At 50.1% G+C, this 24,002-nt stretch overlaps 1 protein-coding gene across 1 annotated transcript; it reads left to right on the forward strand.

Moving 5' to 3' along the window:
* The first annotated feature begins 991 nt into the window (after positions 1–991).
* On the forward strand, positions 992–22,732 carry E2F2 (E2F transcription factor 2). Its single transcript, XM_081056027.1, has 7 exons — positions 992–1,661; positions 7,280–7,385; positions 9,466–9,685; positions 10,477–10,637; positions 11,709–11,851; positions 14,480–14,672; positions 19,316–22,732. The coding sequence occupies exons 1-7, from the start codon at positions 1,410–1,412 to the stop codon at positions 19,579–19,581; spliced, it is 1,341 nt and encodes a 446-aa protein (XP_080912153.1). The 5' UTR covers positions 992–1,409; the 3' UTR covers positions 19,582–22,732.
* Positions 22,733–24,002: the final 1,270 nt, after the last annotated feature.

Raw genomic sequence — 24,002 nt, forward strand, 5'->3', positions numbered from 1 at the left:
CCAGACAGAACTCTGCACTCTGGACCCTCACTCCCCTATCCATGCCTGCAAGGGGCAGACCACAGCTTGGGAGAGTTGGGGAGGAATCTTTTACTGGAACAAACAAGGACTCAGAAGCTGGCCTGTCCCAGATTGGATTGCCAGTTCCCAAATCAGCACATCTCTCTCTGTGAGCTGAGGCAAGTTACCTAGCTTCTCAGACTCTGCATCTTCTCCACAAAGATCCTCATCCCTCTTCCCAAGATTGTTGGATAAAATTAAACACATGTAATCATAGCAGGGTGCTGAGCATACTGTAGGCGCTCAATAGATATTAGCTTTCCCCCATGAAGAGGTATGAATGTTAGGTTCTGCCCTTTGCCTTTGTGCCAAGAGAGAGAACAGGTTCGGGGCTTTCGGATAGAAATGCATATAGCGCAAGAATTGACTCTGGGTAGTGAACACAATGTGATATTCAGAATGTATTACAGAATTGTACACTTGAAACCTATGTAACTTTACTCACCATTGTTACCCAATAAACTTTAATTTAAAAAGAAATGCATATATGCTAGCTAAGCAACCTTGCTAACCTAACAAAGGGCCCTGTGGCCTGGGTAATGTACTGGCTGGACCTGAGTTCCGGTCAGGCGGGGGTACCAAAATGCCCTTCCCCTCTTCCCGCCAGGGAATTCGGGCCCATTCCCCAGCGCGCTCCGCACTGCTCCGCTGCCTCAGGATTGTACGTGAACCCCGTCCCCACCCCCACCCCCATCTGTTTCCTGAGCGACAGCAAGTGTGGCGGCCCCTTTAAGCAGCAGAGCTTGTGTTGCAATCGCCGCCTGGGGACAGGTCCTTTCCGGGGGGTGGAGCCTATGCCTGTTGCAGCGACCAACGGAAGGGCGGCATTTTCCGCGGGAGATCCGAATTTCGCGGCACGCAGTTTGGCGCTAAAAAAAAAAAAAAAAAAAAAAAAAGAAGAAGGAAAAAAAAGAGGCAGAGAAAAGCTCGGGGATTAAAGAGCGAGGCGAGAGAGAGTGGGTGCAATCGGTCTCTCTTCCCGAGTCCGAGCGCACTGCGTTTCGGTGGAGCCCGCAGGCACCCCAGAGACCCCTCCTCGGAGCAGGCAGGACCCCAGGCGCCGAGGCCTTCAGGGCCGTCGGGCTGTCCCGGGTCTCCGCCAGCCTTGGGGTGGGGCAGCCCCTGGCTGTGCGGCCGCCGCAGCCGCCGGGCGATCTCTAAGCGGGGATCTCCAAGCGCTGCTCGGTTCGGCCGCGGGCCAGGAGGGGAGGGTCCGGCCTTGCCCCGCAGGCGCCCATTGGCGGCTTCCCCCTGCCTCCGCTCCATGCCGCCGGCCGTGTGAGCCGCGGCAGGATCCGGAGCCCGCAGGTGCAGGCAGGCGCGCCAGGGGAGGGGGCGCTGGACTTGCTATGCTGCGAGGGCCCCGGGCCCTGGCTCCGGCCGCCGGGCCGCCCCTGCAGGGGCTGCCCGCGATGAGCCCCACAGAGCTGTGGCCGCCCTGCCTCGGCAGCCCCCAGCTCTATCCCGTCACCACTACCTACTACACCCCGCTGTACCCGCAGATTGTGCCTCCCACTGCGGCGCCCGGCACCTGTCTCGACGCCACCCCCCACGGACCGGAGGGCCAAGCTGTGCGATGCGCGCCGGCTGGCCGGCTGCCGGTAATTCTGGGGACCCCCCACCCACCTACCGCTTCCCCCTATGCTTTCCGGGTGTGGGAAAGGAGGGAGGGGCGCCTGGGACCCAGTTTGGGTGAAGCGGGTCAAGTTTGGGGAGGGAGAAGCAGAACTTTCAGCTTTCAGAACAACCCATTACCCCAATATCTGAGTAGAAGAGCCCTTCATTTTCAGACTTGGGATGAATCAACTTCATCCATTGGATTGGGAGTGTGGAGACCTAACCCACTAACCCCACTACACCGTGTGACCTTGGGGGATGTCCAGAGAGCCCACTTTACTGTCATCCATTCATTCTTCATTCATTGTTTGGCTCAGAAACCAGGACTGGGCACCTGCTATTGTGCTGGCACAGAGCTAGGCCTGGAGATACTGTGGGGACTTTAAAATGGGTGGTGGTCTCTCAGGTCCAGTCTGGTTTGGACAGACTCCAAATTTGTATCCAGCTAATTCCTTCCCAATTATGGGCCGTGGGTCCTCCCCCGGCCTAGTCTTTCCTCCTGGACAGCCAGTAGCAGGTGCAAGTTGGGGGCAGCCCCCTGGTGTTCCTGTTCAGATTGACTTCCCTCCTCAAGCCCCCAGGCCTGTTGCCAGGGAGGGCCCAAATTGTGGTGGCACTAGGCACAGGGTGTGTTTTGTGGGAGTGGAATTCCTGGATGGAGCCCAAGAGAATCTAAACAACCAGAGGGTGGGGGTGCAGTGGGAAAAGCCCTAGGGGCGTGGGGGTGGTGGTTGGAGAGCCTGGTTTCTGGTCTTAACTGCCACTAATTCACTGTGTGTCTTTGGACAAGTGTTGGCCCCGGTCTGGGCTTTAGTTTCTTTTTCTTGAAACTATGTGTGTGTGCATGAGGTAGCTGTGGGGCTAACTCATTTCAGATCACTTCTAGCTCCAGGTCCTGGATTATGGAAGCCGGATCCAGGGAGAGGTGATGGGAGTGCTGCAGGTTTCCTTAGTCTTGAGTGGTGGATAGTACAGGGATAAGACCACCCCCTAGAGGCATCTGGTCAGACTTGTGCCAGTCAACAGGCACAGCCCTCCCCCCACTAGCCATTTCTGGATGCAGGCAGAGCACCTACTCCCTGCTACTGGAATCATGCTTCGCCCATGTTCAAGGCTTCAGCTTTCCCAGAGTCTCTTGCTGCATATTATTTCCAGCTACAGTGTTTCCCCGAAAGTAAGACCTAGCCAGACAATCAGCTCTAATGCGTCTTTTGGAGCAAAAATTAATATAAGACTCGGTCTTATTTCACTTAAGACTGGGTCTTATATAATATAATATAACGTAATGTAATATAATATAATACCGGGTCTTATATTAATTTTTGTTCCAAAAGACGCATCAGAACTGATTTTCTGGCTAGGTTTTATTTTCGGGGAAACATGGTAGGAGGAAGGAGGCAGAAGAGGTATCCCCATTTTACAGGTCTAGTAGCCAAGGATAACTGGGTATCTGTCTTGTGTTCAGCATCTTCAAGCCTAAAACATCTACCCTGTGAAGTAGATGACATTAGTAGCTCCATGTTGCAGGGTGAAATTGAGGCTCAGAGAGGGAATGTGACTTGTCATACATGTAGGTGATCATTGGTCTCTTCTCTGTAGCCTTGACTTTCCCCAGTACTGCCAGACTTAGAAGCGAGGTACCCCCCAGAAAGGGGCCCAGTGACTCCTCTGGCCAGCTGCTTTCAGGCACCCAGGCAGAGTTTCAGTAACAGCTGTGGTTTTGAACTGCTTCCCTTCCAGAGGAGCCCAAGTGCATCTGTTTGTACCTCCCTCCCTGAGGGGCTCAGTGTTCACAGCAAGAATGACTCTCTCTTACTGAATGTCACTCGTGTGCCAGGCAGTGCTTGGCACTCTTCACATTTGTTATCTTGGTCAAGATGCTTGGCGTGGGGCATCTTACAGATGAGGAAACTGAGCAGAGACGTGAAGTCACTTGTCGAAGTCACAAGCCAAGAGGTGGGAGAGTCTCCTTGTATCTTGACCACCCTAAGGGCCTACCAGGCCCAGAGCCCCCTCTCCTGTCAGTCTCCAGATGCCTGGTGCTCCCAGCCCCATGGACAGGCCTTGGCCCCCTGCTTACTCATTTACCAGGGTGTGACCTGGAACAGATCCAAACCCAACCCTGGGTGTGGCCACTTGCTTTGTGGCCAGGCTGCAAAGTGCAGGGTGAACAGGATTTGTCAGCAAGCTGCTGTTTAAAGGGACCTCAGGCACTGCCCATGGATGGCAACCAAGTTCAATGGCAGAATGAAGGCCAGAGCCCAGGTCGCCTCACCCCTGTCTAGTGTTTTTTTCCACCACTCTCTGAAGAAAGCTTGAGATGCTTGTCTGTTGGTTCCCTACTCCGGCCAGGCACACTGCATCTTTGTGTTTCATACCTGCAGGAACCTGTGAGAGGGTGGGATTCTGCATAGTTCTCCTTTCCTTTTAATTTGTAGTTTCTAAATTTTCTCTGAGAACCATGAAAGAAAATGAACACTTTAATAAACAATCCTACAAGGCGGGTCGGATGAGGAAATGTAGGCTCAGAGAGGCAAGGCAGTGAATCCTAGGCTACCCAGCAACAGATCTGGGATCTGGAAGCGAGGCTCTCAACACCTTACACTTGCTCCTACCCCCATTGTCTCATTTAGGACTTGGGGCTTAGGGGCGGCCTGGCTCCACTCCCTGTGTGACCTTGGGCAAGTCACTTCCCTTCCTCCAAGCCCCGGCTTCCTCACTTTGCTGCCTGCAGTGGTTTTGTGTCTGGTGGGCTCTGAATCTCCCGCTTCTGGTGCTACCTGAGGGAAGGAGCTCTGTCCTTGGCCCCTGGGGTTGGCAGGGTGGCCTTGAATCTTAACCAGGCCCTTAGGAAACGGCCAAAGGGGCTGCCTCAGATGGTCCAGTTTAGAGCTAAACTGGACACCCCCTCTTTTCAGCTTACCTCGGAACTTTCCCCTTGCTAATGTCCCTGACATCTAAGTGACAGCCTTTGGCACGGTCTCACTGAATCCTCAGCAGAGGCTGAGCAGATTATCCCCATTTTACAGGTGAGGCTCAAGAGGTCATCTGACTTGCCCAGCTGACCCAGCTAAGAAGTGGGGTGGGGGCACCCAGGTGGGTCTGCCGCCAAGGCTTTTGCTCAGCCTCTCCTGGATCCTCATCTACTGTCACTTGGTCCTTGTCCTCTACCACTTCTGTTTGCACGCTGAGGCCCATCCATGAGCTGATCTTTCTCTGCGCAGTGCCCAAAGGTGTCAGAGAGATGTTCTTGGGTCGGAGAACACTTAGGGACTTGGGTAAAGGTGAGGGAGAGTGAGGGAAGCGGGCAGCTGGTGTGTGTACGTAAAGTGATGGGGGGCAGATGGGTATAGCCAGGACTTGACTCAAATTCCAGCAAATTCTGGGGCAATGTGTGTGGATGGAGCTGAGGCAGCCTGGTACATGGCTTTGGAATCAGATAGACCTGGGTTCAAAGTCTGGCTCTGCCCTTTGTGTGACGTTGGGCACATGGCTTAACCTCTCTGAGTCTCCGCTTCTTGTCTGCCAAGAGAGATTGCCAGTTCTGATGTTCCAGGACTGATGAGCATGTGACAGGCCCAGCACAGGTCCTCTGTTCCAGCTTCTCCCCTCCTTCTGCCCGCTCTTTAGGTCGTGAGGTTTTCTTGGTGTGTTCTGTGAACTCAGCAGGCTCCTGTCCGGTGGGAGAGGTAGATGGGGTTGGGGGGATTCTGGGTTGCCCACCCTCTGCTTCAGAACTCAGCCTGACTTCCCTTATTCTTCCTGACCTTGGGGTTCCTTTTGAGGAATGAAGGATTCTGGGATCAATAACCTCCGTCAGGATTGATAAAGGCCTCGGAGCTCACCAAGTCTCAGTTACTTCAACCATAAAATGGGGATTAGTGGTGTTGGGAAGATTTCAGTGAGATGATGAATGTTGGGGGTTAGCCCAGGACATGTGGAAGTTCTCGGCGAATGATTGGGTCTTTCTCTGGAGATAAGATGGGGCTAGAGCAGGTCACCTTCCCTAGAATCTAGGAAGTTACCAGCTGGGAGGTTAGAAAAGGAATATTCCAGAAAGACTTCAAGAGGAACCACTAAGGAGGTGTTTGGATTATGTCCAGGTCTGGGTAGGTATGGAAGAGAGAAGCATCATATCCAGGTTCCTCAAACCAAGTAGCAGAGCTCCTCAAATCAGCCCAGGAAGACTTCCTGGAGGAGGTGGGGAGGGCAGTACAGAGGGGAGCTGACAGCAGGAAGAACTGTCATCACTTCCCACACCTGTCAGCCCAGCTGTGCTCAGCAGCGGTTAGAAGTCTCAGCCCTGTCGAGCATGACCTCACCACCAAAGGTTAAAATAGGCCTCTCTGTCCAAACCAGGGTAGGGGTGACTAGATGACTGGCAAGAGAGGAGAGGAAGAAAATGGGCTCAGCGACCCCCAGAAGGATGTGTCAAGAAAGAGGCAGAAATTGGATTTTAGGAAAGGGACTCTGCATTTCCTGGACACCTACTGTGTGCTAAACCACAGGCTGAGCACTTTACAGAAGTTATCTCCTTGAATCTTTACAATGGCCCCTTGATGGAGGTATTTTCTGCCCCATTTTATAGAAGAGGAAACTGAGGCTCCTAGATGTGGAGCATTTCCCCAAGTCACACAGTGAGTCTGTGAAGGAGCTGGGAGATGCAAGCCCAGGTCTCTGACCCCAGTAACCCAGTGCCCCAGTGCCCTAGCGCCCTAGCCCTGTCCCTGCCCAGCCCTAGCCAGGAGAGAGGCCCCTTCCGGGTCAGTGCAGCTTCTGGGCCTAATTGGGGCTGGGTGGCAATGGGGTGGAGAGGAGCAGATGGGTCTGCGGTTTGATTTCCCCAGCAGGTGTTTCCCAAGCTTGGCGGGAACAAGGAGGGGGAGCAGGGGGAAGTCAGCTGCTTGTCCTTAAGACACTGGGGAAGGACTCATTGTCTGTTCCTCTCTGCAAAGAAAGAATGGCAAATGGAGTCTATTCAGGACGTCCTGAGGCCCTTGAGCTAGAGCCCCAAGCATGGGGGTGAGGGATGTTTGCACTGCTTCCCGAAGTGGACACCTCCCTGGGGTGTGGCACCGATCCAGGAAGTCCCCTGGGCCTGGGCGGATGCCCAGCCCCACCCTGATAAGCTCCAGCTGTGGAGCTGTGATGGGCACCCAGTCTGGCTGGGCCAGCTGCTTCTGGGGGGGGTTCTCCCCAGCCTGATGTGGTTTAGGCCCCACCCATTCCTTCCTCCCTGCATCATCCTCTGTGTATGGTGGGGGAGTGAGGGGGCAGATGTGGAAGAGAACTTGGGGCCTGTTATTAAGGATCCCTGAGCTCTAGGCCAGACTGACTTTGGTAGGGTCTTAAGTGCGTGGGCCTTGAGGATGGGAATGTCATGCGTCTCTCACAAAATAGGACTTCTTTCCCCTGAAAGCTCACTTTTCAGGTCACTGCTATTTCCTTACCAAGTACAGTGATGTTTCACCAGGACTGTTGGTAAACTGAGGCAACAGTTTACAGCAGGTGGCTGCTGGTGGCTTCAGTGCTTTGGCCCCAGATTGGGGAAAGGCTGAAGGAGGAATGCTTCTCAAACTCTGCTTCTCTTCCCCTCTCCAAGGCCAAAAGGAAGCTGGACCTGGAGGGAATCGGGAGGCCTGCAGTCCTGGAATTTCAGACTCCCAAGGGGAAGTGCATTAGAGTGGATGGCCTTGCCAGCCCCCAAAGTAAGCTGTGCTGATGGGACATCTAGGGGCGGGCTCAGGATACTGGGAGTGGGGTGGCGGGGGCAGAGGGCAGCAGCCCTGCCCAAATCATCAGAAGTAATATTTGTAGCACACTTCCCGGTTTATAAAACAGTTTCCTGTGTGTTCTCTCACTGGATCCTGCCAGGTAGGTAGGATTACCCCTTTCACTGATGAGACACCTTAAGACTCAGAGCTTGAGCGGCTTGCCCAACATCACACTGCTAGTAAGTAGAGCCAGGACTGGAACCTGGTCTTGTACTGCTTTTCTCGCACCATACACAGCTCTTGTGATGACCAACGATTTATTTGGGAGCTTACTATTTTAAAAAAGATTTTACATTTAGTTCGATCTGACCTTTTCTAAAAAAGAGAATCCAGCTCAGAGAAGAGCAGGGTCTTTCTCCCACATGCAGACAGCTAAATAAGTGATTCAGAGGGAAGTGAAGCTTGGATTAATCCAATCCCTGTTACCTCAGAGTTTTTAAGATCCAGAGGCTGCCTAGGTGGTGACTTTCTAAAGCTAAGTTGCAACGAATTTGCACCTCTTCATATTTCCAGTTAATATCCTGGTCTCTGGGCAGGACTTTCAGCACCTGAGTTAGGGAGGAGGAGGAAAGCTAATTTAGGAGGTGAGAAACCGAATGAAGAAGGTATGTGACTGGTGGGAAGCATGACAGTCAGGAATTTGGGGGTCTGGGCAGGGCTGTGCTCTGACCTGACTGGCCAATCCTTTTCTGTGAACATTAGTTGTGTCATCTTTTTTTCTTCTTCAGTTTTTATTGGGGAATGTTGGGGAACAGTGTGTTTTTCCAGGAACCTATCAGCTCCAAGTCAAGTCGTTGTTTTCAATCTAGTTGCGGAGGGCGCAGCTCACTGGCCCCTGTGGGAATCGAACCGGTGACCTTGGTGTTATGAGCACTGCTCTCTAACCAACTGAGCCAACCAGCTGCCCAATTGTGTCATCTTTAAAATGAAGTACAGCTAGATCAGGAATAGCAAAAAAGTTTCCTTTCCAATTGATTGGTAGAGGCTGCCCAAAGCTCTTCATCAAAGGATTCTAAGTGCACTGCTCAATTAGTAATATCTGTTATGGATGCAAAAGTTGAAAAAACAGCCTGTGTGCCAAATACCAGTCATCTGTATGTTAAGCTAGTCTAAAGTCCCCTTCTAGAGGAATCTGAGACTTTCTAAAACTCAGTTTCCTAAACTAGTTTGGCCACTAACTTGCTACATGACTTGCAAGTCACTCGATTGCAAAAGTCCTCTTGTGGTTTAAGATGCTACAGCTGAGATGTGGTCTTGTGACATCAGCTTCATTAAGAAAGGGACCTTTGTCATGAATCTGCCCCATTTGATGTTATAGGATAGACTCCTCTCAGATAACTATTAGGCTACACATGGAAAGAAAAGGCAAGTCTATAAAAACGTTCTCAAATCCAAGGTCATCATTCCCTCCCTACCCTAATTCCAAATTCCTGCAATAACTGGCAGGATAGGGTAATGGTGAAGAAGGAAGACTCTGGAGCCAGACTGTCTGGATTTAAATCCCCGCTTTGCCACTTTCTAGCTGAGTGAGCTGAGCAAGTTACTTAATCTGTCTGTGCCTCAGTATTGTCCTCTATAAAATGGAGATGGTTATACACGAAACTGATAGTGCGTTGTAAGGATTAAATTTGTTTTATATGGAAAAGTGTTTAAAACAGTGACCTACACACAGGAAGCATTTATTATTATTGGTGGTGATGGTGGTGGCCCTAAGCTGTGGTGGAAAGTTCTTCTTTTTTTTTTTGGAAAGTTCTTCTGAACTAGGAGTTAGGACACTTGGTTTCCAGCCCTGACACTGCCCTTTGACTGTGAGACCTTAAGCACATCACTTTCCCTTTTTAGGTATCAGGTTCCCTGTTTGGACAATGGTGATGAATGACCCCCCTGCCTCACAGTGCTTTAACTGGAAAGTGGGTGCTTATGTGAAGGGTGGTCCTTAATGGGTCCAGGTCAATGGAGGAAGCTCACCAGGCTGACCCTTTCTGAGCCGTGACTGGGCCCCTTTCCTCCTCAGCTCCTAAGTCCCCTGGGGAGAAGTCGCGGTATGACACGTCGCTGGGGCTGCTCACCAAGAAGTTCATTTACCTACTGAGAGAGTCCAAGGATGGGGTCCTGGACCTGAACTGGGCTGCTGAGGTCCTGGATGTGCAGAAGCGGCGCATCTATGACATCACCAACGTGCTGGAGGGCATCCAGCTCATCCGCAAGAAGGCCAAGAACAACATCCAGTGGGTGTGAGTGCCTGGGCTGGGGCTGCTGGCACCAATGGGTACACACGCTGGGGGCAGAGCCAGGGGCAATACCCAGTGGGTGTGCATGTCAGGGGTGGGGCTGAGAGCAACATCCAATGGACACAAGTGCTGGGGGTGGACCCAGAGCAACATCCAATAGGCTTACATGCTGGGGGCGGAGCCAATGTATTGAAGAGCAGGTTGGAAGAGCAGGTGTGTATACTGGAGTAATATTAGGAAAGCTTGGCAGGGGCAGGGTGGAGAATGATTTCTAGGATGTGTAAAGGCCTAAAGGACTCCATACTTTTGAGTCAGGGATCCCAAGATTCCCCTCTTCTAGCTGGGCGGTAATAACCCAGAGTCCTTCCAGCTCTGATATGAGTATGCCAGGCTCCTCTCCTCACTTCTACAAGGTCTTAAATAGCAGCCCTGCAGCCCCTGGAATGAACTCTAAGAGAACCCAGGCAGGGGTGTCAGGACTGAGGTCATTCCAGCTTCCTGCTGTTTGGGGGATGGTGGGGCATAGGGTGTACAGAGTTGAAAGCCCCCAAAAGTGGAGTTACTCCCTGGTTTCTTTTCCCTAGCTCAACCCCCAAACCTCAAGTTTCAATCCCTGGCAGCTCCCTAGGAGCTGGACAGGACGGCTGATTTGCACAACCCAGGAGCACCATCGTAGGACATGTGAATGGCCTCATCCGGGGTTTGCACTATCGGTGCACCTCTGCACAGCAGCCCTGGGGGTGGGGTTCCTGAGTGTGGACTGAGACTGACACTGGGGGATGCTCTGTTCCCAGAAGCAAGGGAATGTTTGAAGATCCCACCCGGCCTGGGAAGCAGCAGCAGCTGGGGCAGGAGCTGAAGGAGCTGACAAGCAAGGAGCAGGCCTTGGACCAGCTCATCCAGAGCTGCTCTCTGAACTTCAAGCACCTGACTGAGGACAAGACCAACAAGAGATATCCTCTTTGGTTGGGAGAAGGGGTCGGGGAGCTGGGGCCCGTTACATACTCATATCTATCCAGAGTTGAAGTCATACCTCCCTGTAGGGACTAACTCAGCCTTAGGTTCTGGCATATCTGTTTTTTCCTTTCTCAGTGGCTTTTCCTCTCGACTCTATTGAGGTTAACTTTCTCATAAAAGCAAGACAAGTACATTTCTTTAAATCTGGAAAATGGAGAAAAGAAAGAAATAGCTGCCACTTTAGTAGCCATTGTTCTTTAACTGTACATAGGGTATGTGTTATTTAAATATAGTGTGTGACTGCTGTACATAACATTTTATATCCTGCTTTTCTCCACGTAGTATATCACATGGACGTTTTTTGTTGTTACAAATCCTTCCTAACTATTTGGTGAATCTACATGAAATTGTTGATATTGGACCATTTTTTAAAAATCTATAAAAACAGCAATCTCATAGGGTTTAACCTCATATTTAAAATGGTTTGAGAATTTCCTACTCAGACTGCACTCTTGTTTGTTGATAGGTCTACAACAGACATTTAGATTGATTCTAGGTTTCTGCATTTATAAAGCAACAAAACGATGAATGCCTTTGTATATAGAACATTTCCCTATTTTTTGACTTATTTCCCTCAGTCAGATTCCTAGGATTGAAATGATGAGGTCACAGAGCATGGACTTTGCTAAGACTTTTCATACATTTTTCCGAAATGGTTTTACAATCTAACGGGTTTTTGGATATGATCTTGTATTTTCTTCAAGGATCCTTGGCATTGTGAGAAATTTAAAGAAATAAGACATGTCTCCCTGCTTTCTCAGAACTAATCATCTAGTTTGAGAAATGAAGCCTTTATATAAAAAAACTGACAAAAGCATCATTTTAAAATATAAATTTATACCCCCATTTGCTTTCTAAAGGGACCCAAGGTAGCTTATGATATTAAAAGAACGGGTTATAGATTTTGGTTATTTTAAGCTATATAGAGAGTGAGAAAGAGATGTTCAGGGGGTTAGGCGAGGTGGGTTGGAGTTCTGCCTGGCAGGCTGGGGGTGTGAATTTTGACCAGTCATTTCTCTTGACTTTCCTGCCCCTACACTGGCCTATGTAACTTACCAGGACCTCCGTGCTGTCAGCAACTTTAAGGAGCAGACGGTGATCGCTGTCAAAGCCCCTCCACAGACGAGACTGGAAGTGCTCGGCATGAGCGAGGTGAGAGGGGAAGCATTTGGTAGGGAGCAAGGTTGGAGGGTCCCGGGCAGCCCTGTGGTCTCTGTCCCTGGCACTGCTCAGCCCCAAGCTTCCCGGGTCCCTGCTGATGCCCACAGTAAGATCAGAGGTCTCTGAGCTGGGGTAGAAATGGCAGAAGCGGGGTGGCCGGTTAGCTCAATTGGTTAGAGCACCCTGCTCTTAACAAGATTGCGGTTCAATTCCCCACATGGGCCACTGTAAGCTGCGCCCTCCACAACTAGACTGAAGCAACTACTTGACTTGGAACTGATGGGCCCTGGAAAAACACACTTAAATAAATAAAAGTTTAGAAAAAAAAAAAAGAAATGGCAGAAGCTGCAAAGGGCAACAGGTTCTGGCCTGAGAAAACCTCTATTTCTGGTTTCTTTCTGTGTCCCGCCAGTCCCTGTATTTTTGCACACGGACACACGTGTGTCCACACACAGCGGTGTTAGTACTCACAATAATCCTTTCATGCTAACCATCCTCTCCCAGGTTAGAGACCCAAATTCTTAACACTCCCTACGAGACCTTCCATGCTCTGACCTCACCAACCTCCTCTGGCATGCTGCCCGTGTTCACTGTCTTTGCTCCAGCCACACCGACCTGCCTGCAGTTTCCCCACCACACTAAACTTGTCCCCAGTATTGGACCTTCACACATGCTGTTCCCTCCAGCTGAAATGCTCTTCCATCTCTGCTTGGTTTACTGTGATTCATCCTACAGATCTCAACTTAAACATCACCTCCTCCAGGAAGCCTTTCCTGATCACCCTCAGACTTGATAATCACCTGTGCTTTTCCACCACACATGATTATGTTCTGCCTCATCTATTAGAGAGTAAACTCCACAAAACCATGTTCCACTCATGAGGTACTCCCAGCCCAGGGCCTCATGAGGGCTCAAGAAATAATTTGTTTAATGAAAGAATATTAAGATTAATAAAGCCCTGCCCCCAGCTTGGAGGAGCTCAGAACCTAGTGGGGGAAAGACCCAAGCAAATAGTGATGCTGTGATTTATAGGCTGAAGATGTGCTTTGAGGGCCCGGAAAAAGGAGAGTTGGAGAAGAGCCCATAGGTGATAGTTAATCTGGGTCCTAAAGAATGAATAGGATTTTTAAAAAATTAAGTCTTTTATTTTATTTTATTTGTTATTATACTTATTTATTATTTAAATATAGTTGGTATAATACATATATATATTTAATAATAGTGCCCGCATCTCAGGGCTCTTGTAAGGTGATTTTTTTGTGTGTAGTTTTTTTATTGGGGAATGTTGGAGAACAGTGTGTTTTTCCAGGGCCCATCAGCTCCAAGTCGTTGTCCTTCAGTCTAGTTGTGGAGGGCGCAGCTCAGCTCCATGTCCAGTCGCTGTGTTCAATCTTTAGTTGCAGGGGCTGTTTTCAATCTTTAGTTGCAGGGGACGCAACCTATCATCCCATGCGGGAATTGAACTGGCAACCTTGTTGTTAAGAGCTCGTGCTCTAACCAATTGAGCCATCCAGCCACCCTCCAGCAGCTTAGCAGCAGCTCCTTGTTTTCAATCTAGTTGTGGAGGGCACAGCTCACTGGCCCATGTGGGAATTGAACTGGAGACCTTGGTGTTATGAGCTCTGTGCTCTAAACAATTGAGCCAACCGGCCCACCCTACAATATTATATTATTTTCAGGTGTGTAATATAATGATTCCACAATTATATACCTTACACTGTAGTCACCACACTAAGTCTAATTATCATCTGTCACCGTGTAAACTTATCTCAATATTACTGAATAAGGATTTTTGCCAGGTGAAGTAGGGGTAGGTGGAGGGTGCTGCATGACAAGACCAGAGACCTGAGTACGTGCTGGATGGCATGTGTGTAGTCAGTCATGCCTTCAGCTGTGGGTATGTGGTAGAGAAGAGGCAGGGCTGGGGAGGCCAAGTATCAGGACACTTGGTTGCAAGTAACAGAAAGACAAATCCAGTGGGCTTATGTGAGGGGGAAAGGGGGAACTCAGTGACAGGTCCAGGGGGAAGGTTTGGAGACTGCAGGCAAGGCTGGCACAGCAGCTCACGTTATGGATGTAAGTCCGCCTCACCCTCCATCTCTCACTGTGCCATTCTCCGTGCTGACTCTTCCCAGGTGGGCTCTCCCCTTGTGGTAGCAAAGATAGCTTTCTTGATACCAGCTCAGCCACCCCAAAGGGAAGGGAGCTTCCATTTCCTGGTCTTGGGCCTGATGCTGGTTGGACTGACCTGAGTCATGTGCCACCCTAAACCAGTCATTGTCAGTCTGACTTTCTCATCCAGCATCCCAAACTCACCCATTGGAGTTGGGGAAGGGTGCGGCCCCTCCCTACTCCAACTACATGACCTGACAGTGGGGAGGAGTGATTTCCCAAAGAAAAATCCAGGCATTCTTCCTAAAGGAAGGGGTTGGGGGCCAGACAGGCAGAAGCAGCAGATGTCCACCAATGGCCGGATGAGGCAGGCCTCAGCATCCAGCGCAGGAGTTAAGCTTGCTTGCTCTTATCGATGGTGGGAGCCACCTGTGTCCATCCACACACACTGACCTGTGAGTAAGTGTCCAGCTGTCCTGAGCCATGACCTAGTTTCTCTACCTCCAGGAGAACCTGAAGTTACATCTGAAGAGCACGCAAGGGCCCATCGAAGTCTACCTGTGCCCGGAGGAGGTGCAAGAACCAGACAGTCCTGCCAAGGAACCCCTCCCCTCCACCTCCACTCTCAGCCCCAGTCCTGACTCTACCTGGCCCAGCAGCAGCACCAACCCTGGTATTCTGGAACCCGTGGCACCCCCAGGTAAGGCCCCCTATCCAGAGGACAGGAGGTGGGGAGAGCAACCAGCCTTAGTTTCTTCTTCATGTCAACATTTGTTTTGGGTATTGACCTATCCAGCAGCAGGGCTATAGTTCTCCCCTACGTGTGTGCATTGTACTCCACACCCTATAAATCACATGCGTATTCCTTTTCTCACTGGCAGGCTAAGCTCTCTTTGCCTCAATTTCCTCATCTGTAAGTTGGGCATAATAATCAATAGTATCTATTGCATAGGTTGTTGTGAGAATTAAATGAGTTAATATACGTAAAGCCGTAGAACTGTGCCTGGCAATAACTCTTAGCTATTATTGTCATTATTACTGCCACTATCAGTCGTATTGCAGCTTCTATGGCAACGACTAACAGCAAAGCTCCTGGCACTCAATAAGCCCACGTTAAATGGAAACTATAGGTCTTTTGAGGAAGGCTCAACCCTTTCTTAGGAGATAATAACGAAGGCTTTTTGAACCACGACTGTACCCGGTACATCCGTTTTCACATTACTCCTCACGGCAATTCTTGAGGTAGGTTTTATTATTCCCAATTTAGAGATTAATAAACTGAGGCAGAGAGGTGATGTGACTTGCCCAAGGTCTCCCAGCTGGGAGGCAACAGAGCTGTGTCTTGAACCTTGGTTTCCATATTCCTAGCCTAGAGTTGTCTTCATGAGGCACAGAAAAAATCAAGGTAGGGGATCCTGGCTCAGCCCTGGCTGGGAGGTGGACAGTATAGCTAAAACCTGGCTACACTTGGCAGGAAGTAGTATGAGGTACTTGCCAGGGAGTAAAGCGGTAGAAGAGGTCCCTGAGGGCTTCCCAGGGAGGGTGAGAGTCCAGAAGGAGTAGAAATGGGAAGCTGTGGAAGCCCCTCGACCAGAATGGTTTTTTTCCCTTTACTGGGATCCCGCATCAGGTCAGACTGGCAGGATCCTTTGAGACTATGTAGGCCAGTGTTGCACTCCTTGTGTTCTTAGCAACAGAATTGCCCTAAGTAGAACATCAGTGTGTAAACAAATGCAGAGCTAGAACTGGTCTGATGGAAGAGGCATGGTTGGAGGAGGTCCGTAGAACACAGGTTGGATTCCATTTCTTTAACTCAAGGGTTGACAAACTATTGCTTGCAGACCAAATGTGGCCTGCTTTTAGATGGTTCATGAAATAAGAATGGTTTTCATATTTTTAAAGAGCTGTAGGAGGAAAAAGAAAAGAGACTGTGTGCCCGTAAGTGTCCTCCAAAACCTAAAATACAAAAGCTTGCTGACCCCTGATCCAACTCAACCCTTCGTTTTACATATGAATAAAACTGAAGCCCAGAGAGGGCAGTGACTTGCCTGAGGTCACACAGTAAGTTAGTGGTAGAGCTTGGCTAAGATCCGAGACTTACAACTCTTCTCTAGGGATCTCTCCTCTGCCCTGGCCTGGTCTGGGGACCAGGGCTTCTCCCTACACCAGCCATCTGTCTCTCTGGGCACCTACCAGTGCCTATCTCCCACGCCAGACCTGTGCCCCACCCTCTTCTCCCTCTTCCCGCTGCATCTGCCTTCTCATTCTACTGTCAACATGTGCACAGCTCTCCAAAATTAGAACCACTTTCCCTTTAGTTGTCCTCTGAGACCTTGGGTGGAGGTGGGGATCCTGTAATGTAAGCAAGGGCGAGGTTTATACCTCACTTGTACAGATAAAGAGTCTGAGGCCTGAAAGGAATAGAGGCTTACAGAGCAGTTGGTGGTGGGACCAGCCCAGAAGCCAGCTCTGTGCCAAGGTTCGTGCCATGGCTGCCCCTCACCACCCTTGCCACGTGGCCTCTTAGTGTTGTCTCTGTTGAAGAGAGCAGGAAGAAGCTTTCCAGAAAGTGTACACACACGCACATGCATGCTTTCCATGTTCTGGCCTAAAGCAGGGTCATTTTGAGGTCTGAGTGCCAGGGGCCACGCCCAAAGAAGAGGCCACTAGAGTCTTGGGACCCAAGTTCTAGCCTAGCTCTGGCATCACCAGGGGAATTGCTAACGTTTTGGGGCCTCAGTTTTTCTTATGTGTAATGGGAGGGGTTTGAACAATATTCGAATATCCCTCCAGGCTCTGCCGTTCTGAGGTAAGCCTAAATGTAGCTGATGGCACAGGAGTTGAAATTGGGAGATGTGGGCTTGAGTCTGCCCCTCACCTACTTGGTGAGAGTGGGCGAGTCGCTTTAACCCCTCTGGGCCTCAGTTCCCACATCTCTAAAATGGGGACACTTCAAACTCCCTCATGATTCCTGAGTGGGTTACAGGAGATTGTACAGCGTGAATGTGATTTTTTAAAAAAAGCTTGTGTGAACTGAGCACCTACTTGGAGTATGTGTGGCTTTGGAGATATGGAAGTGAACACGAGCCATTTCGACTACAGCGGAGGCACAGATATTACCATTAGCAATTAGCAGGTATTAGCAGTTCTCTTCTGGATGTGATAAACGCCAAGAGAGAGCAAGGTCCGTCCTGCAGCAGAGGCTTTCACGTGTGCTATCCCAGTTACTATTTCCAGCCACTCAGGTAGATCTTTATTTTTCCTTTTGAGAAAACGGAGGCACCAGGTCCTACAGCTGGTGAGGTAGGGTTGGTATCTGAGCCCATGTCCTTACTCCCAAGCCAGGCCTCTTACTACACTACCTGCGGGCCTCTTCAATGTGCTAAACAAACATTCAGGTTTTTTGGGTTTTTAAAAATTTTATTGGGGAATGTTGGGGAACAGTGTGTTTCTCCAGGGCCCATCAGCTCCAAGTCGTTGTCCTTCAATCTAGTTGTGGAGGGCACAGCTCACTGGCCCATGTGGGAATCAAACCAGCAACCCTGTTGTTCAGAGCTCATGCTCTAACCAACAGCCATCTGACCACCCCTCAGGGGTTTATTTTTGGTTTGTTTTTTTTCATTCAAATACATTGAATTGCCTTTTTTTGAGCCTCAGTTTCCCCATCTGTAAATAGGGGTGACAACATTGCCACTTGAGTGTCAGAGGAGGTGGAACATACCTCTCCTTGAGAACAGAGTTAGGCCTGGTAAGCCCTTGGGAAATGGGAGCCATTATTATTGACAAGGGCAGCGTGTAGATCCCATGCGGGGTTTCTGGAGACCAGCTGTTCTTTACCTGTATTTACCATTTAATCCTCTCAACAACCCTGTGAGGTCAGTATAATCATGCCCATTGTAGAGGTGAGGAAACAGAGGCTCATAAGCATTAGTTGCTTGCCCGCAGTTACACAGCTAGTAAGAGGTTGATCAGGCAGTCTGGCATGCCGTCGCAATTGCATTTTCAAAGTGATGCTAAGGAATGACTCAAATAGTGAGATTCTGGTGCCAAGATATATTTGGTAGGGGATTTTGGTGCCCTATTCCACGTCCCTGTGTAGAAATTCACCTTTTCACTTCTACGTGGAGATGAACTTTCTGTGCTGAAGAATAGCTGATGGCCAGTGTTGCTAGAGAGGGTGAGTGTGAGCTGTGGAAGGAAGATGGGAGAGGGAGTAGCAAGGTAGGTGGGGGCCAAATCATGCAGGGCCTTCTCAGCCCGGGTCGGAACTTGGATTTTATTCTAAGCCCTTTTCCTGTCAGATGTCAGAGCGCAGATGGCAAGGGGCAAGAGTTGAAGCATGACGACTAGTCAGAGGCTTCTGCAGGGGTCTAGGTCAGAGAGGAGGAGGGTATGACCAGGACCACAGCAGTGGAACTGAAGGGAAATGGGCAGCTTAGAGAATTCATTTGGATGTGGAGATGACTGAACTTGCTGCTGGTGGCTTGCAGGGGAAATGGCAGGATTGCAGGTGACGCTTGGGCCTTTTGGCCTAGGCAGTTGAGTGGGTGCTGGTTCATTCGTTGTCATGGGGGAAGACGAGGGGACATAGGTTTAGGGAAAGACCAGAAGTTTGGTTTTGACATGCTCAGTTCTAACTTAACTTAGACATCCAAGTAGAGATGTTGCAGGAGCCCACAGCTCAGGGGCCAGGGACATGTCAGAGTGTCCTCTTGGGAGCATTAGGTCTAGAGAGGGATTTAAAGCCATGGGGCCAGCTGAGAGCACCTGGGGAGGAGTGCAACCAGAGGAGAGAAAAATCTGAGGGTGGAAGCCCGGGGCCTTCAGGGTTAAAAGTTGGCATTGGTTCAGTGACATGGTGGGGACAGACCCCAGGGTGGAGTGGTTGAAGAGTGAATAATGGCAGGGAAGTAGAGAGGCAACTCTTGAGAAATTTTACTATGAAAGGGAGAGGTAAAATGGGCTGGTAATCACAGAGTCCTGAGGTGAGGGGAAGACAGGAGTTATTAGGGTATGTGTGTGGATGGGAATGGTCTAGTAGAATGAGAGAAATTGATGATTCATTAAAAAGAAAATGATTTCAGGGACAAAGTCCTCAATGGTGAAAGGGGGTAGGGTTGAGTAGAGAAGTGGAGAGTGATTTTGGAGAGCAGGAGACCCCACCCACTGTCAGAGGAGAGGGGAGAGAGTGGGAGAATGAGGGTGATTGCTAGAGCTGGTGCCGGGAAAGGGAGGGTGTTCCTGTCCTATTAGGTATGGAGCAGGGTGGGAGAGAGAAGAGAAGGGTGACAAGAGGCTTTTAGGCACCAGGGCCAGGCATAACCCTTGTCTATTTGTCTCCAGTGCCAGCACTGACTTCCCAGCAGGTCCTGTCACCACCGCCATCCCTTGTTCCTCTGGAGGCTACTGACAGCATGCTGGAGCTGCCATACCCACTTCTGCAGCAGACTGAAGACCAGTTGTTGTCCCCCACCCTACCAGGCAGCTCCCCTCTGATCAGCTTCTCTCCGCCCTTGGACCAGGATGATTACCTGTGGGGCCTGGATGGGGGTGAGGGCATCAGTGATCTCTTTGACTCCTATGACCTTGGGGACCTGCTGATTGAGTGACCTTGCCTACCCCCAGCAGCCCTGTCCCTACCTCCTCACAGACAGACTGACAGGTCCTCTGTCTGCACAGGGATATTGAACACAACATGCTGCCCTCAGGGTATGGGGGGGTTTACTCTCCTTTCCTATCCGACCACGAGCTGAAGCTGTCTAGGGGGTTCGTGGAGGATGCAGGTGAGGAACGTATCAGGGTTTGGTCCTGTCCTTCCTAGTGAAAGCTGGGCCCGGGAAAGCCCATTTAGTCTTTTGACCTCTGACCTCTCATGCGAAGGGCCACAGGCGAGGTGACCAGGTTCAGGGACAGGCCTTGCCACTGCCTTTTGAGGGATAATTAGGACCCTCAATTTATCGAGAAGCACTTAATATCTTTGTATTTATTTCAGCTTGAGTTTTGTTTGTGTTGTCTTCCCTGAGTTTTAGCAGGGAGATTGTTCTAGTTTCTAGTAAGACTTCTCAGACAGGCCCAGCACTGTCTGCTGTCCAAGGGCAGCGCTGGGGCTTCAGAGACTCAGGCCAACTCCTTGATTTCCCCACAGTAGTGGGGGCTGGGTCTCTGAGGGGCTGTCTAGTCTTCTGGAACACTTATCGCACTTAGGCCTCCTAATTCTAGTAAGTGGCGGGTGAGGCACCAGCCTTGGATTCCTGGTCTCCTCTGTCCCAGAGATGGTTCCAGGGAGCCATCCCAGTGCAGGTGGTACTGAGGCTCCTGAGGCAGCCAGGTACGGAGACCCCTTCCCTATGAAATTCCTTATCTCCCTACCTTAGAATGTAAAAAAATGATCCTCCAGGAAAGAGCTCCTGAGGAAACGTATGTGGAAGAGGCTACAATGGCTGCTGCAGGCGCCTGACCTCTGTGTTTGCCTCTTGCTGGGACAAGCTGATTTACACTGAGGACCTGGGAGGCAGAGGCAGGTAGCTGCTCCATAGAGAAAGATGAGATTAAGACAACTGCTGGAACACACCCCCTCTGGTAGCTGCCGGCATCAGTCTCCCCTGGAGAATATATATATTTGCCTCCTTTATAGAAAGGGGTGATTCTTTAAGGACTTCCCCTTCCCTCCCAGTTCTCACACAGACCCCCAGGGACAGAGGTGACCACGGCTTGCTGGCATGTTGCCTCCTTTTGTCACAGGAATGCTGAAGGGGTGACAGAAGGGTCTTTATTGCAGACCAGACTTTGGCAGCTAATGGGGAGATGGGCTCATATTACCTCTTTAGGCTTGGGGTCCTGAGAAGTTCTTTTGGCCTCACCCCACCCCTCCGGAGACTTGACTATCCCATATTGTCCTTGTAGCCCAGTTGGGTGTGGGGGGTCAGCTTTCCCCCATCTAACCTGGGACGAGGGTGCTCTGGGCTGAACCAAGGTTGTGCCTTCTGGAGAGAGGCAGCCATGGGTGGTAGTCTGAGAAGCCCACCACCTGCCCTCAGGGGCTCAGTTAGACAGCACTTTTGTTTTTTTTAAAGTTTGTAGCATTACGTTGGTTTAAAATATGAATTTGGCCTTGTGCGGTTGCTCTTGAGCTGACCTATTGGCATCTGAAGTTTGGGAGGTAGGCTTCTTTAAGGGTAGGGTTCCGATGTCAGCTAAGTCCAGCTGGGGTCAGTTGTGCCTTGTCATTTGCTCAACTTCCTGGGCCTCCGAGTTAGTGCCCTCTCAGGAATGGTCAGCAGGTCACAGGTGCCCAGCTCTGTACACAGGGCTAATTTCGTATGATTTACAGAAATGCCTTTGGTCTCCCCTCCTCCACAGCTCCACAGGGCTCTCACCAAAAGCCTGTTTTGAAGCGCTATGGACCCAGGACCAAGGGACCGCCTTGGCCCTTGGGTGGGGGAAGGAGGTGCTGCATGGAACCTGGTTTGGGGCATGTAAGGCTAGAAATGGCATTGCTGTTCTGAGGTCTCTGTGGGGCTGCCATTTAGCCACTCACTATCTCTGAGGGCAGAGATATTGAACTTCCAGGCCTTGGGCTCTGTCTAGAGCTTTCTCCTAAAATTAAATCAGAGAAAAGAAAAGAGGCCTGCAGGACCCATTGGGAATGAGTTTAATGGTGAAATCTGGCCAGAATTTAAACTCATTCTCCAAATGCCCAGCCTTAAGGTTGGACAGAGGGGCTGCCCCTTGGGCCCATGGCCTGTATCCTGCGCAGGTATGCCTGCCCACTTCTGTCCTGTTCACTCCACACTCTGCCTGGCCCAGGGGCTGGACCACCCAGGCAAAGCCTTAGGCTCGGGGTGGAAAACAAGTTTGAGCCTCTTTCTTACCAGTGACACTTGAAACCTCCCAAGTTCCATCAAGTGCTTTAAGATTGCATTTTGAGGGGTATTTCCTTTAGAGGCCAGGTAAACTTGAAATGTAGGGCAGAAGAAAAGCCAGTGTCTTTCGGTACATTATTTCTGCTAGGAAATTTCCCAGCCCCACCAACAACCCCAAATTACCTGTGTCCCGAGGGGTATCAAGGACTCAGGGGCTCCAGGGAACCCAGTAGCATTAAATTGTTGAATAGTGTTGGAGATTCTAAGAGATCGCTTAAAACCAGGGACATACTTGTCTGTCCCTTCCTGTTGAAAGTGTTAGCTAGACCAGAGTGGTGTCTCTTCTCCCCTGCAATGCTAGTCTGACTAGCATGACTGCAGAGAAGAAGGGGGTGATGTGAAGCTTGTAAAACTGGCTCTAGGATGGTGTTGGCTTTATTTTCTCTCCCTACGTGTTTTCAGCATCAGTGCTGCACAATGTTTAGTGGTTTTAGTGCAAGAGTTTGGATGTCCCCGCATCCGAGCATTGTGTGGCTTAATGCATTTGGAGTGAAAGCCTTTTGGCTTTGTTCATAAGCAGCTTTCTGGTTTTTGTCATTGTGCCCTGAGGTCCCCACCTCATCCTGGGACTCCGTTCTCCCATGAGAACCGTCAGTGACCAGAAGCCCTGCCAGCCTGCTGGCTCCTGGGTGGGTGAAGAAGGCCTGTATGTAGCCCAGGTGTCTTGAAGATGAGAGAGCCTGAGGGAACCTGGTCCCGGTGCTGGGACTCCGTACAGGTCACTTACCTCGGCCTGATTTCATCCTGGGTCCTACCTTGATGAACACCGTGTAAACCCCCTTGTGTTGTGACAACTGGGCATTAAACCACAACTTGTCTGGTGTGCTTTCTGAGTGTCATTACGAAGTATGGTTCTGGTCCTCCCAGATCGGGCGTGGAGACTCCTGACCAACTGGCTAATTTCTCCCCAGAAACAGCGTCTCTTTCCCACATTGGCCTATTACCATGCTTGAATTCTCACCATTAAAACACCAAAAAATTGCCAGCACACAGATCTGAAATGTAAGCACCTGCCCTGCTCTGCCTCCATCACCTCTCACCTGGGCTATTTCAATAGCTTCCTTAATATTCTTGCTGCTACCCACTCCTCTCCATCCCATCCTCTATCAGTGGTTCTCAAAGTGTGGTCTTCAACATTACCTGGGAATTCTGAGAAATGCATATTCTCAAGCCCGATCCCAGACCTTCTGAAGAAGAAACTCGGGATGGGACCCAGAATCTGTCTCAATAAGCCGTTCAGATGCTTCTAATGCAGCTGAAGTTTGGGGACCCATGCCCTCCACTACCCCAGAGAGATCCTTCTAAAATGCAGTTCTAATTATGTTGCTCCCCTACTCAATGGATGGTTCCTCTCTGCCCTTAGGATGAAGTTTCCCCCTTCGCTTGGCATGAAAGTCCATTTACAACCTTACAACTGGCTTACCCTCCCTTCTTAGCCTCACTGGCCACTCCTTCCCACCACCCAGAGCCACATGGGACTTTTTATCAGTTTTATGATGGAAATGAATAAGAATAGTCCCCATCCTAAGGATGCTCACAAGACACAAACACATAAAAATATAATTACAAATGATGTGACAGTTGCAGTAGTATACATTACAGGAGTTAGGGGGGAGTGGTCATTAGGGAAGACTTCCTGGAGGCGGTGATGTCTTAAAGGATAAACAGGAGTAGCCTGGACTTAGGATATATGGGGGCCAGAAGTCCTCCCAAGTAAAGTAGTCGATACCTTCTGTTCTGTGATCCAACACGAGGATAGGTATCATGAGCACTGCTTTCTGCCCCAACTCTGCCATTTTGCCCTAGAAAAGCCCACTGAACCAATGAGGTTGACACAGACCTTGAGGGCAGTGGAATGAGGGGACAAGGTCTGGGGGTTCTGTTAGACCACAGGGGCTAACTGACTCATGAGAAGGATCTGGAACTTGACACTAAAAAGTCAATTTACATGGAAAGTGTGAAGACAATCTCATCCAGGTAAGCAAAGCAAGGTCTAAGGTTTGGGACATTAGAATAAATAAGGGAACATCAAAAAAGATGCCATTTATTAAGCTTTTACCTGTGTCTGGACCCAATGCTGTGCTAAACACCCTTTACACATCATAATC

This window comes from Rhinolophus hipposideros, assembly GCF_964194185.1.
Source record: "Rhinolophus hipposideros genome assembly, chromosome: 8".
NCBI classification, from domain to species: Eukaryota; Metazoa; Chordata; class Mammalia; order Chiroptera; family Rhinolophidae; genus Rhinolophus; species Rhinolophus hipposideros.

Coding starts and splice junctions, on each gene's coding strand:
- E2F2 (XM_081056027.1), top strand. CDS start 1,410: ATGCTGCGAGGGCCCCGGGCCCTGGCTCCGGCCGCCGGGCCGCCCCTG. Junction 1,662..7,279: donor CGCCGGCTGGCCGGCTGCCG/GTAATTCTGGGG, acceptor CCCCTCTCCAAG/GCCAAAAGGAAGCTGGACCT. Junction 10,638..11,708: donor GGACAAGACCAACAAGAGAT/ATCCTCTTTGGT, acceptor AATTTTGACCAG/TCATTTCTCTTGACTTTCCT.